General features: G+C 52.1%; 1 protein-coding gene across 1 annotated transcript in view; it reads left to right on the top strand.

The window, feature by feature from the left end:
- The first annotated feature begins 10645 nt into the window (after positions 1 to 10645).
- Positions 10646 to 13591, top strand: part of FGD3 (FYVE, RhoGEF and PH domain containing 3) — a 34971-nt gene continuing 32025 nt past the window's right edge. The window contains exons 1-2 of the mRNA XM_082656582.1: positions 10646 to 10713; positions 11607 to 12126. Of these exons, the coding sequence (XP_082512708.1) occupies positions 11656 to 12126 (471 nt within the window). The 5' untranslated portion in view covers positions 10646 to 10713; positions 11607 to 11655. The remainder of the gene's footprint in view (positions 10714 to 11606; positions 12127 to 13591) is intronic.

Genomic DNA, 13591 nt, shown 5'->3' with positions numbered 1-13591 from the left:
AGAGAAGTGTGTGTGCCGCAGAAGACAGGTGAGTGGTGCTGGCTTTGGGGTCTTCGCCAGCCCTGAGAGCCTGTGCTGGTCCTGTAAGGGGTACTTTCAGGGTCAGGGGAAGTTCAGAGCAGGACCCATTCGGGGTCGGATGTTTTCAAGGCAGGAAGCTGCCGTGGTGCCGCTGAGTGATGTCTTGTGTCCCTTTGTTTTCCTGTGGTGCCTCTGGCATGATTTGTAACAAGTCAGGTTATTGTGGGCATCATCGAACAGCAAACAAGCACACTTGCCAGGACAGTGTTGGGTGTCATCTGCAGTGGCTTAGACTCTAGCAAAGATGAACCTGAGGCCAGGGTCCCTGCGTAGGCTGGGCCTACGGAGGACAGATGAAGGGTCCCAAACATGGTCCTTAGGGGGCTAGGTCTTTCCACATGGTGGGGGCTCCAGAAGATTCCTCTGCAATCTGCATTTTAGGTACTGACAGACAGGGCCTGTCCATGATAGTGCTACTAGGAAGGAAGGCCAAGCCCATCAGGGCCTCCTCAGAATCCCACACTGTGCCCAGATAGTGCAGGGTGGTGGGCGGACCACCTGTGAGAGGCTCGCAGACTGGGGGAGGCTCATGGGCAGCCATGGGGTACCAGAGGCAGCTGTGTTTGTGCCCGTTGTACAGAGTGGACATGTTCTAGGGCGCGACTGCACTCAGAACACTTGGCTCCCAGGACCCTCTGGGGTTTGTAGTGTGGGAGTCCCTGTGGTTGCTGACCACCAGCCCATTTACAGCTTCTTGCAGTCGGTGAGGTGCTGTGGAGTCCCCTTGGGAGGTGGCAAGTTGGGCCTGGGGTTCTCTGAGACCCCACTGGAGAGGGGAAACTGAGCATGGGGCAGCAGGTGGCTGGTGCCCTGCTGGTGTTCGTGGCCAACTGGGACGTTTGGCTTGCAGCCCCTCCCCCAGCTTATGACTTTGGGCAGATGCTTCTACCACTTAGTTTTCCTGTATGTGAACCGGGGTCTGAGTGGTGCCGGGCTCCGGAGGTGAGCACAGCCCCCTGGAGGCTGGATGTGATTGGGGCAGCTCTGCTATTATTCGGATTAGTCCTCAGACAAAGCCCAGGGTGACCTCGCTCCGCCGTTCTTTCAGGAGAGGAAGCTGAAGGTCACAGAGAAACTGAGGCCCACCGTTTGCCCTAGACCATGGACTGCAAGACGCCAAGCCGGGCAAACTCAAACCTTTGGAGCCTGACAGCTTGACTGGCAAGTGGCCCTGGGGCTGGGTGGGGCCGGGTGCGGAAGGGGAGGAAGTGGTTTGTCTCCAGCTGGTTGGGTGCAGGAGGCCAGAGGCCCTGGTTCCGCTCCTTGGGCTGATGTCTGTCTCCGCACAAAAACCAGCACCTCCAAATATGCAGTGCCTCACAAAGCTGGACAAGACTGTGTGCTCTGCACACACAGAAGCCTGGACTGTGGTGGGTCTGTTGGGGTTAAAGCTGAGATGTGGTAGTGAGGCCCCAGAGGAAGGGTGAGGCTTTGCTGCCCGGAGCCCCTTGAGAACCTAGGGTGGCGGGTGTCCCTGGACCCAGAACAGTGACCATGGAAGAGTCGCTGATCCAGTGCCAGGAGCACCTGCCTTGCGGCATCATTGCCACCTTCTTCAGGTGGGCTCTGATGACTCTACTGACAGATGAGGAAACAGGTCCATGAAAAAGTGGGTGAACATAGGGGTAAAAATGTAACCTTGGGGCAGTATTAACCATAGCCGAGATGTGAAATCCAAACCTGGATGGGGTGTCACTCACTTGCATGACCCCCTGGCTACCCACAGCTATGAGATCCATCCTGGCTCCAACAACCAGGTCCCATCCCCTCCCTTTCTGGGCTCACCCACCTAGGCACACTGTCAGCTCTTCAGATGGCCTGGCTGACTCTTATTTGCTTTGTGCTCTTCCCTCTGTCTGATGGTATCTGATGCTGTTCCCTCTGTCTGGGACACTGGTCTCTCTGCCTCAGATGCTGTTCTCTCTGTCTGAGATAATGTTCCCTCTGCCTGAGATGCTGTTGCCTCTTCCTGGGACACTGTTCCCTCTGTCTGAGACTCTATTCCCTCTGTCTGGGATGCTGTTTCCCCTGTTGGGACATTGTTTCCTCTGTCTGAGATGCTGTTCCCTCTGTCTGCAATGCTGTTCCCTCTGTCTGAGGCTCTGTTCCCTCTGCCTGAGAGGCTGTTTCCTCTGCCTAGGATGCTGTTTCCTCTGTCTGTAATGCTGTTCCATCTGTCTGGGATACTGTCCCCTCTGTCTGAGTCCCGATGTGTGATGACTGGTCACCTAGGTCCCCAGTGAAGTGGATGGTGGCTGTCCTTACACATCAGCTCTGGGGGTTTTGGTGGGGCCCACTTGGAGCCCCTCGGTGCCCAGGACACAGAGCTCTTGCTGGTGCAGGTGTGTGGCTTTAGGAAGGTGAATCCATTGTCTGGGTGTCCCTTTCGCTGTAATTACCTAACAGGGTCACTGTGAAGTTAGATGAGACGACCGTGGGGCTGTCGAGTGATGGACTGTAGGAGGTGGGATTTGACCTTCTGTAATATTGATTTGCATTTTATATTTTCAAAATTTGGACTCAGCCAGAGGACATTTTTGTATGGTTATGTAAACGTACATATTAGAAGGGAAATAAGACCGCTTGCGATGCCGATTCAAATTCATCTATTCACTTCCTCACCGAACATGCTTACTGAGTCCTGCTGTTTGCCAGGTGGGGGACCACGTGAAGGAGGTGAGATTTCCACCTGTGTGGGCTGCAGCCAGTGGGGAGTGGAGGTGGGAGGTGTGGGTGAGCCTGGAGGAGTAGCGGGGATGGAGGAGGGGCGGCCTTATCTGGGGGGAAGGCCTGTCACAGAGCAGGGAGTGAGTTCAGGGAGCTGCGCCAGGCTGTTCCTCTAGAGGGAGCACCTTGCAAAGGCCCCTGAGGTGGCTCAGTGTGGAAGGAGCGGCAGAGTTACATCTGTGCTCAAGGATTTCAGTGTCAATCGAAAGCTGTTGGAAAGTTCTTATCTGTTTTGTTTCATTACTTTTTTAAATAAAAATTTCAAACATAATCAAAAGTAGAGAGAAGTATGTAGTGAGCCCAGGGTGCCCAATGGAGGAGGTCAGAATGGAACAAGGACCCCCCCTTGCCCCACCCCAAGTGTGGGCCTGGAGGTCTTGGGTACTGCAGAGATCAACTTTTTTCCCCAAAAGCTTTATTACAAAACATTTCAAACATACAGCAAAGCTCCAAGAATTTTACAATGTCCCCTCCTGAGATTCTATTTGCTTTATCACACATCTACCTGCCTATGCAAGGAAGGATTTATTTTTTATTTCAAAGGTTGTGACTTTATTTTTATAGTTGCTTTTAATGTATGGTAATGTACAGTGTCCGTAGTGTTTATATTTATACTCCTTCTAGATGAAAGTAAAATAAAAACAGAAACAAAATATGAAACAGAAATAAGTATAGAAAATTTAAAAATAAGAAATAAAGAAAAATATTAAGTAAATACATAAGTAAAAAGATTAAGTAGAAACACTGCAGGGACTTCCCTGGTAGTCCAGGGGTTAAGACTCCATGCTGCCAACGCAGGCGGTATGGGTTGGATCCCTGGTCAGGGAACTAAGATTCCACATGCTACGCAGCGTAGCCAAAAAAAAAAAAAGAAAGAAACAGTGCAGTGGTCTGTTTCCCAGGCACAACCACCCTGCGCACAGTGCAGCCCTGCATGTAACCCCTCTTGTCATAGCTCCTTACACTGCACCCAGTGCGTTCCCTGAGTTTCTGTCAATCCAGCTCTGGGCACACGTCATCACTACTGGGCTCATTGTGTGATTTCACACAACTCCTACTGCAGCTGAGCAGGCCCTGTGACAGGGGACCTGGGAGCTTCAGGCGATGCTAATGGCTGAAGGCCATCACCCTGGTGAGGTGTCCTGCCCATGTTTGTCATTTAGGGCCACTAAAAATGTATGACATGGTCAGTTGAGGGTAGAGTGTTGTGCACTGCCTCAAGCTTTAAGAACCTTTGCAGGACTGTTGTTGGGTCCAATTTTACAGACAAGGAAACTGAGGTTTGGGGAAGTTGAGCTTATCTCTGGTTACTGGGTCAATCAGTGGTAGAAACTGATCACTCTGTATGCAGGGCCTCAGGCCCACTGTGCTGCTGCCTCCCTGGATCCACGCAGGAGGGCCAAAGATGCATCGTGCAATCCATGGGGGCTGTCATGCCCCCATAGGCCCAAGAAGACGGCCTGGGGTCAGAGCAGGGAGGAGTCCAGGCAGGGCCTCCATAGCTGGAGTTGGCTGACCCTCCCTGGTGGGCAGGGGGCTCTAGCCCTCCCACCTCCCTCCCAGTGAGGCACCTGTGGTCCCAGGAGTGTAATCAACCGGGAAATCATCCTGCCTTTTCCCCACAATCATGTATTGAGCCTCTAATAATGATACCCATGTTCTGTGCTGGGCCATGAGCTGTCTCTGAGCCTCACCTCATCAGGTGGGGGACCAAAAGATGGTCTGGAGGCCGAGGTCAGAGCCGGAGCCACGCAGAGCGTGGGCCACAGTCCAACCATCCAACCACCCCCCAGGTCTGTTCGAGGCCCTTCCCTGGGGGCCATGTTTCCTGAGGAGTAGCGTGGGCAGTGTAGGGTGACGATGCATCAGCAGTGGGGTGAGAGGTTTACAGGCAGCTCTTGCTCAGGGCCAGGCCTCTCCACAACCGCACGTCACTGTGGGCCTCGAGGCTTCCGGGGGGGTGAGTGGAGAAAAAGCCTGGGTTTGAGGCCCAGGGTGACAGGAATGCAGGGCAGGGAGTAAGTTTTCAGTGCTTTTGAATCACTGTCACTTTAACCCTAATTTATAGAACTTTCTAGGCAAACCTTTCTGAAATGCATTCCTTTTTTTAAAAGCTTTTTTATTTTTTTTACTGTGGTAAAATACACATAACATAAAATTTACTATTTTAACCACTTTTAGGTGTACAGTCCAGTGGCATTAAGCACATTCACGTTGTTATGCACCATCGCCACCATGCATCTCCAGAACTTTTTTATCATTCCAAAATGAAAATCTATTCCATTCAATACTAACTCCCCATTCCCAGTCTCAGCTCCACCATTCTACTTTCTGTCTCTATGATTTGCCCCCTCCAGTTACCTCACACAAGCGGAATCTTAATATCTATCCTTTTGTGTCTGGGTTGTTTCACTCAGCACTTCCTCGAGGTTCATTCATGTTGAAGTAGGCTTCCACCTTTTGGCCACTGTGAAAAATGCTGCTCTGAACCTTTGTTCACATGTGAACAGGGGGCAAACATCTGTTCGAGTCTCTGCTTTCAATTCTTCTGGGAGAAATGTGTTCTTGAGGACATAAGGGATTCATGTTGGAATTTGGTGTTGAAACAAATGCAGCTTCTCTAAGAAAAGCTGCAGCATACCTAGGAGCGTTAGGACCCCCACCTACCTCACACCCCCGCTGTCCAGCCCACAGGCCCCTGCCCACTCACCAGTATCCCAGTACTAGAACGGACAGGTAACTTTTGCTTCTTTTTTGTTTTTCCATAATATCTAGGTTTTCTTAAAAAAAAAAAATGACCCATCACTCATGAGGTTTAAAAAAATAACCGTAACTTTTTAAAGTGATGGTGTGAACTGTTTGGGGAACATCTGGTCAGGGCGTCCCAGCAAGCTGGGATGGTGCTGTGCTGATCCGTTTCCTTTCCTCCCCACTCTGCTGGCCCCATCCCACCCCGAGGTCCCACTGACCCCAGCGAATTTTGAAGCATGTGGCACCCCACAGTACCTGTGTCCACCTCTGTGTTCTCAGCACACAGGATGGAGAACGCAGACTGTACCAGCTGCAGCCAGAGCGCTTCCCGGGCTGAGGCCCCAAGGCAAGTATTGCGCTTCTGGATCCTGACACTGGAGTGCAGGCACCCCTGGGTCCCTGGGCAGCTTTGCTGACATGTCATTGATTGTTACATCTGGCATGGCCAGCGCAGCCAGACCTCTGTCACTGCTAATACAGCCTTGTGGGTTTCTGCAGCTTTGTCTCCCAGCCTGCAACCTGCGTGCAGGTGTGTGCAGCACAGAAGTTTCTGGTATTGCCCTATGGTGCTTCCAGTATTGTTTGAATTACCTCCTTCACGTAACCAACTACCTGGACATGGTAGGGTAAAGAGCACCCCCACCAAGGATTGTCATCTCTCATGATTCTGGGGCTCGTGGGATGCATTCCCATGGCTCTCACTCAGGGTTTCTCTGGGACTGTCGCCAGTGAGGGCTGGAACTGTTTCAAAGTCTTCTTCTCAGGCTCACACATCTGATGGCTGCTGCCAGCTGTCAGCTGGGGCCCCACGTGCCGGGGCCACTAAGCCATGTCAGTGACAAGACAGCCGAGGTCTCTGCCCACGTGGGGCCTCCAGGGTACCAGGTGACAGGCAGCAAGTGAGATGGGCATAATGGTGGTTTTAGTGGGGGTTCCTATACTGTTTCCAAGGTGGGGACGTCCAGCGGCAGGTGGAGCGGACTTGTGGCCCATCTGTAAGACTATCCCTGCCCATCTCAGGCAGCTACCAAGTGGCTCAGAGACTCCAGGGCAGACACCACTGCATTCATGCCACCCCATCCAACTGGCTACTGTGGATGGAGTCACTTAACGGGCCACAACGCACTGGAGAGTGGGGCACATTTAATTTCTCTGTACTTCTCCAGTCCCCACACCTCCCCCAGTCCCAGGTTTGGGGCCTTTGATGCTAGGTGGTGGCAGCCTCGGGTGTCAGGGGCCCTGGGTCCTGAGTTCGGCAGCAGGCTCAACTCACCTAGGGTGGGCTCCCTCAGCTCAGGGCTTCTAAAGGGAGAGCTGAGTGGCTGGGAAGACAGAAATGACAAATGCTCCTTGGCTCCTCCGTGATTACACGTCCCTGGCCTTGGGCATGTCAGAATGAGCCCGGAGCCCAGTCCAGGGGGTTCAGAGCAGCATGTCTGGGGGACCCAGCTCCTGGGTGCTGATTACCCCAGGCCAGCATGGCCAGGGTCAGCCTTGGCGTCCTTGTCTGAAACATGGAATGTCACCCACCTTGGTGATTGTGACTGAGCAAGGGTACAAAAGCATTCAGCACATCTCCTGGCACATGGGGTGTGTGGGTGTGTATGTATAATTGGATATATGTTTATATGTATTTGTGTATGTGTGCATGTGCATATGTGTATACACGTGTGGAGGCATGTGTGTGTTTATATGTGTGTATGTTGGGCACCTTTGAACATGTGTTTCCTCTCCCCCAACCCTACCTTAGCCCCCGGCTCCTCTGAGCAGTGTGGAGGGGAGGCTGGAACTGGACTGGCCTGCCCTGCACTCACGTTGGCCTTGGACAGGCAGCAGGGAGACCAGTCCTGAGGTAAGCGAGGCTGTGGGCTGTATCCTGTGGCTTCCCAAATCAGATCAGAGGGTCGTCTGATCTTTAGGAAGGTTGCTCTGCAACGAGGACCTTCCTCCACCACGTACTCTGCTCCCTGGAGGATGTCTTTATGCTGAGCCCTGGGCTTCCCAGTCTGGCCGAGCATGGTTCAGCTGCCCTTGCACTAAAACCCTTGGAAGATAAGATGGTCATGGCTAAAGGGCCTCCAGAGGAAAGGCACACTTCCTCCCTTTGAAGGGCATCCAGGCAGACCAGCCTCCCCAGCCTCTGGGCCTGCCACACCCCTCACCACCCTCCTCTACATGATTCATTGTCCCTTCTGTAACAAGGAAAATGACACTTGGTGAGTGTCAGCAACTCACCAAGTTTGCACAGCTCAGAGGTATCACCTTCCACAGGGTATAATCAACATACAATTAACTGCATATGTTTAAAATGTACAATTTGACGTTTCAACATACATATATACACCTGTGAAAGTGTCGCCACTGCCAAGATGATGAGCATAGCTGTCACCCCTTGAAGGCTTCTCTGTGTTCCGTTGTAACCCCCACACCACACCTACCCCTCCTTCCAGGCAACATCCCTGTCTGCTTTCTGGCAGCACCTGTTAGTGTACATTTCCTAGAATTCTATGTAAATGAGAAAAAAGTAGGTGCCTTTTCTTTTGTCTGTCTTCTTTCACCTGGCATGATTATTTCTGGATTCATCCATGTTGTTCAGAAGTATTCTCTTTTCCCCTCAATGGTTGAAAGATTTGTGTAGAATTGGTATCAATTTTGGTCATTATTTTTCTCAAATATTTTTCAAGCTCACTCCTTTTTTGAGACTCCACATATATATTCTGGTTACACAGATATTATGCTGCTTAAAGTTTTTCCACATCTCACAATTCATTCTCGCTCTTTCATTTTAGATAGCTCCTATTGTCTCTCTAAACTCACTAATTTTTCTTCTACAATATCTAATCTGCCATCAATCCCTTCCAGTGGGTCTGATCACACACTGTGTGGTTTTCATCTCTGCAAGTTGGATTTGCATCTTTTTTTTATTCTTCATGTTTCTACTGACCTTTTAAATATAATGCGGATAACTGCTGCTGCCTTAATGACCTTGTCTTGTCTGGTAATTCTAACATCTGTAACATATGTGGTTCAATTTCAACTCACTGCCTTTTTCTCCTCACTCTGGGTTGTGTATTCTTGCCCTCTGTGTCTGGTAATTTTTGGTTGGATGCCAGACACTATAAATCTCACCTTACTGGATGCTGAATATGTTTGTGCTCTTACAATTGTCCTTAGGCATTGTTTAGGGAGGCAGTTAAGTCATTTGTAAACAGATGGACTTTCCTGTTAAAATTCATCAGTATTTGTTAGGTGGGACCTGAGCAGAGCTCACCATGGGGCTAATTATGCCCCACACTGAGGCAAGACCCTTCCAAGTTCTCTAACTCCCTGTGGATCTTGGGGTTTCCAGTCTAGCTGGTGGAAACAGGCATATTCCCTGCCCTGTGTGAGCACCAGGTAATGTTCCCTCTGACCCTCTCAAGTAGATCTTTCTCCAGCATTGCAGTTTCCTCACACATGCACTGAGCCATCTCCGAGGGCCCTTGTCAGCTCTCTGCGCTCTCTCTGTGCAGCTCTCTCTCTAGTGCTCTATCCTCTGACCTCCAGCTGCCTTCGTATTCCTGGACTCCCAGCTCTGTCTCCTTACTCAGGGGTCTACCTGAGATCCCCTTCTCTGGGCAGGAAGCTGGGGTAAGAGAGGGATCACTGCACTTGTACCCACCTCTCAGGAGCACCGCGCTTTGCTGCCTGGTGTAAGGTGTCTGTCAACTGTTGTTTCGTATGTTTTATCCATGATTTGGTTGTTTCCAGTGAGAGAGTATCTCCAGTTTCTGTTATTCCATCTTGACCAGAAGCAGGAATCCCTGAGGTGTGATTGCAGCAGGCTCCACCTGGCACCAGATGGCTGCATTGGACACACCAAAGCTGAGCGTGGCCTGCATTCCATCTGGCATATTTTGACTGCTGTGTCATGTCTGATTTCCGGAAACTGGAGTTTATCACCTGTGCTATGAGAAAAATGTAGCAAAGCATGCATTTTCTGTTTAGAAATCTTGATATTTCTCCCCATTAAGCTCTTTAAGAATGTGGCAGTAGCCAATACTAAATGTGCAACCCGCACTGGTTTTGGTGTCACTTAAAGAAAGGTCAGGGCTTCCCTGGCGGAGCAGTAGTTGAGAGTCCGCCTGCCGATGCAGGGGACATGGGTTCGTGTCCCAGTCCGGGAAGATCCCACATGCCGTGGAGCGGCTGGGCCCGTGAGCCATGGCCGCTGAGCATACGCATCTGGAGCCTGTGCTCCGCAACGGGAGAGGCCACAGCAGTGAGAGGCCCACGTACCGCAAAAAAAAAAAAGGTCCACTCAGAAGAAATCTGACTGCACTGGAAGGCAAGAGCGTAGGAGACTATCACAGGGGCTGGAGTTGGTGCTTGACTCCGGGGGCCTCGCCAGCCCTCAAGGCCACGCACGCGCAGAGGTGGTTCACGCTTCTCTTCTGAGCACACTCTGACCAGAGGCCCTTCTGCTGCATGGGTGGCCGAGGGTCAGGCTTCAGGACACCTTTTTGGTTGTGTGTGTTGCAGGGAGGGGAAACTGCATCTCCACTGATGGTTCTTTATTTTGTTTAGCAAGGGAGGAGGGGAATGTGTGAAGAAGCCACTGGCAGCAGAGCTGAGTGAGTGCCTGTGTCTGGGAGGGCACGTGTAGATGCCAGCCAGCTCTCCTCAGACACAGTGGGCACTGCACACTCAAGAGGATCCTTTCTCCCTGAGTCACTGCATGACTGGGGACAAGCTCAGTTCTGGCCCCAGTTTTAAGCCAGGGCCTAGAAGCTGCTGCACGGGGGCCAGGGACTCAGCCATGCTCCATCCACCCGCAGACCTCTATGACCTGCCTGGGGGTCTCCTGCACTGGGTGGTGGCATGAAGATGCCCTTCCATGTTCTCCCTTGAGCACTGGGTCTGTCACCCATGCTGCTCCAAGTGCCAGTGGAGAAGGTGGTTTTCATTCTCCTTTCACGTTTTTTTTTTAGAACCTCCTGAACTGCTCCACTTCAAAACTGCTGGGCAAGAAAAAGATTTTCAGCAAATCCTCCCAGCCCTCCAACCCTGTGCAAGGCCTGGGCTGGCCAACTCAAAGGACCCGGAACACAGCCAGCAGGGAGCCTGGCACCCACCCTTCCACCTCAGTGTCCTTGCAGAGTCTGACAACCTCAGGTAACCCACCTATTGCCCAGGAATAAGTGACTGCCGCTCCTGGTCCCTGACCTCCTCTGCAGCTCCACTGGGGGTTCAAGTGGAAGATTTGGGGGAATGTCAATCTCCTCCCAGTCTAGTCTCACCTTTGACCCTCTCTGTGCACCTAGACTGACACTTGAAGGTGCCTTTCCTCCATGAAGGTTTCCAGAAGAGGCACCATGTGAGGGCATGAAGTAGTTCCGGTGCTTAGCAGGAAGAGGAATTGGGAACCAAGATCCAGCCTCCTCAGCCTCCAGGTCTCTGGAAAATGACAGGTCACCTGTCAGACAGAATATCGACAGTGATATTGAGGGAGGGTCTCGATGGGGCTCCTGCCTCACCTCAGAGCTACATGGTAGGATAGAGTGCCACGGAGGCCCAAGCACAGTACAGATCAGATTCACTGTGCTCACGGTGGTTATTGCTGTTCGTTTACACATATATTCTGAATTCACTGAGGGGCAGGTAGCTTCACGCTACAGAATTCATTCCTCCCTCTCCTTTTTTTTCTTTCACTATCTCTTTTTTCTTTCTTTCTTTCCTTCCTTCTTTCCTCCCTTCTTTCCTTCTTCCTTCCTTCCTTCCTTCTTTCTTTCTTTCTTTCTCTCTCTCTTTCTCACTCTCTCCCTCCCTCCTTCCCTCTCTCTCTTCCTTCTTTTTTTAATGAAGAAATTTATTTTTAGAATAAAATGCTTTCCACTTGCCATTGCCCCAAAGCCTGCCTAGTCAGGACCCAGCTGAGGCTGACCAGGGTGTTCACTTCACACTCAGCCCCAGCACCCCTCCTCCATGTTGATTTTCTCCAGAGGGCCCCACCTGGGGGTTAGTCCATGGCCCAGCTGGCATTGACTATGCTCATTTCTCCCTGACAGGAAGACCCCGGCCAGCCCCTCACAGAGCTCAGAGAACTCAACTTTGAGGATGGAGCCAGGAGGGGTGTCCTCAATGCCCCCAGCCCCCATTGCCACCCGGGGGGAGCCAGATGCTGGGCCTAGCAGTTCCTCCCTGGAGCATCCAAGCACAGACCCGGGGAAGCTCCGAGCGCTCCCTGTTGGGCCTGGAGCCCACTGTGGTGACCCTGCCTCCGGGAGCCCTGGCAGCCAGGCCTCTGCGGGGGACGTGGGCTCTGTGAGTGAGCCCAGCAGCGGCACTAAGATCCCTAACCGGGACAGCGGGATAGACAGCCCCTCCTGCAGCGTGGTCGGCGAGCACTTCTCCTGTGAGGACGGCAGCGAGGCGGGCCCAGGCCCCACCATCAAAGGGCTGCACCTGGAGACAGCCCCAGGTGGCAAGGCCCCACGGGAGGAGGCCGATAGCGATATGGGCGAGGGCAGCAGTGAGGAGCCAGACCCCGAGAATAGCCCCTTGAGGGCTGACGCGGATCCAGCCAAGGTAGGCCACCTTCCCGTCCCAGGTGTCAGGGGCTGCAGAGCTCTCCTCTGAGAGTATTTGAGGTTTACAGTGCCATCACCCAGGCCTGGTGCCAGTAGCAGGGTGTACACTCAGACACCATGCTCAGAGAAGCCCCTGCTATGGGTTGATGGGCAGGCTCTGGGGAAGGACCACACAGGCAGGGATCTCCCTGACATATCAGACAATGATCTCACTCCCAAGCCCTAGTTCCATGGCCCCACGGTGGCACAGGGACCCCACCCCAGGGTGGCTGTGGCGGTCCAACTTAGCGGAAACAGTGCTGCCACCACTCTTTGCCAGTGCTTGCTGCCTGCCTTGCAGAGCCCCCATGAGGAAGACAGCATGCTTGTCACCTTATTTTATGAATGGGGAAACCCCAGGGTTTCCCATGGTGTGTGGCAGAGGCAGGAAGGGAGCCCAGGCACACGAGGGGAGCCCCGTGCAAATGGCTCCGGGAAGCAGGCGTGCCCACCTGTGGGGGCTCGGTCTTGCAAGAAAGCTCATCTGTGTCCCTTTAGCGTTTTGGGCTCTGGGCTCTACACTGGGACTTGTGGGGACATGGAAGTAAAGCCGACAGCCCCGGCTTAGAGAGACCACCTGTGCATGGGAGGAGAACAGCGTAGGTAAGCTGCGAGTGACTGGGTCCCAAGACAAGCACAAGTGGCATTTGGCCAGGGTCGGACCTGCTGGCTCCTGGTAGAGATGGTATGGACTAACACGGCCGCATCAAGAGGCGGGCTTCGTGGGCAAAGGGCAGCCACAGGCCTGCACTGTTGAAAGCCAAATTGTCAGCGAGTGGGCTGGGGGCATGTTTTAAGCTAAGTTTTATTATTATTCAGGAATGGTGAAGCCCACAAATCAGGAGATGACTGCCATTTAAAGACAGTTTATTACTCATAGTTCCCGAGAGGAGGGGGCACACCACACCATGGGGAACCAGAGGGAAAAGCACCAGGGTAGGGCAGGAGGCAGAGGGAGTGGAAATTGTGAGCAAGAGTCTTTTTTTAATCATGTAATTATTTTATTCTTTTAATTGAAGTATAGTTGATGTACAAATACTATGTAAGTTACAGTAGAGTCTTTATTGTGGTTTCTGAGGAAAGGGATGGGTGAGACAGGGTAAGCAGGTTTAAGATTGGCCAGTTTGAATAATTTCAGTGGGTTCTGTGCACAGGGGCTGTCCCTGGATAGCTCGCGTAATTAGGGCAGGGGAATAGGGGAAAGCAAGTATAAAGAAGGTGGTTGGGTGTGGGCTCTGGATGGGCTGGTTTGCACTTGAAAGACATTCTTGCCAGCGAATCCTTTACATCTCTAGGAATCCGCGAACCCCTGGGAGGGAGAGTCCCTCCAGGGTCAACAAGGCCCCAAAGTTTTGGTATCAGGATAATGCTGGTCTCATGGAATGAGTTAGGAAGTGTTCCTTATTATTTAATTTTCTGGGAAA

The sequence above is a fragment of the Grampus griseus genome (assembly GCF_964374135.1).
Source record: "Grampus griseus genome assembly, chromosome: 6".
In the NCBI taxonomy this organism is placed as follows: Eukaryota; Metazoa; Chordata; class Mammalia; order Artiodactyla; family Delphinidae; genus Grampus; species Grampus griseus.
Note: the sequence above shows the minus strand (reverse complement) of the source record. Positions and strands in the feature narration are given on the sequence as shown.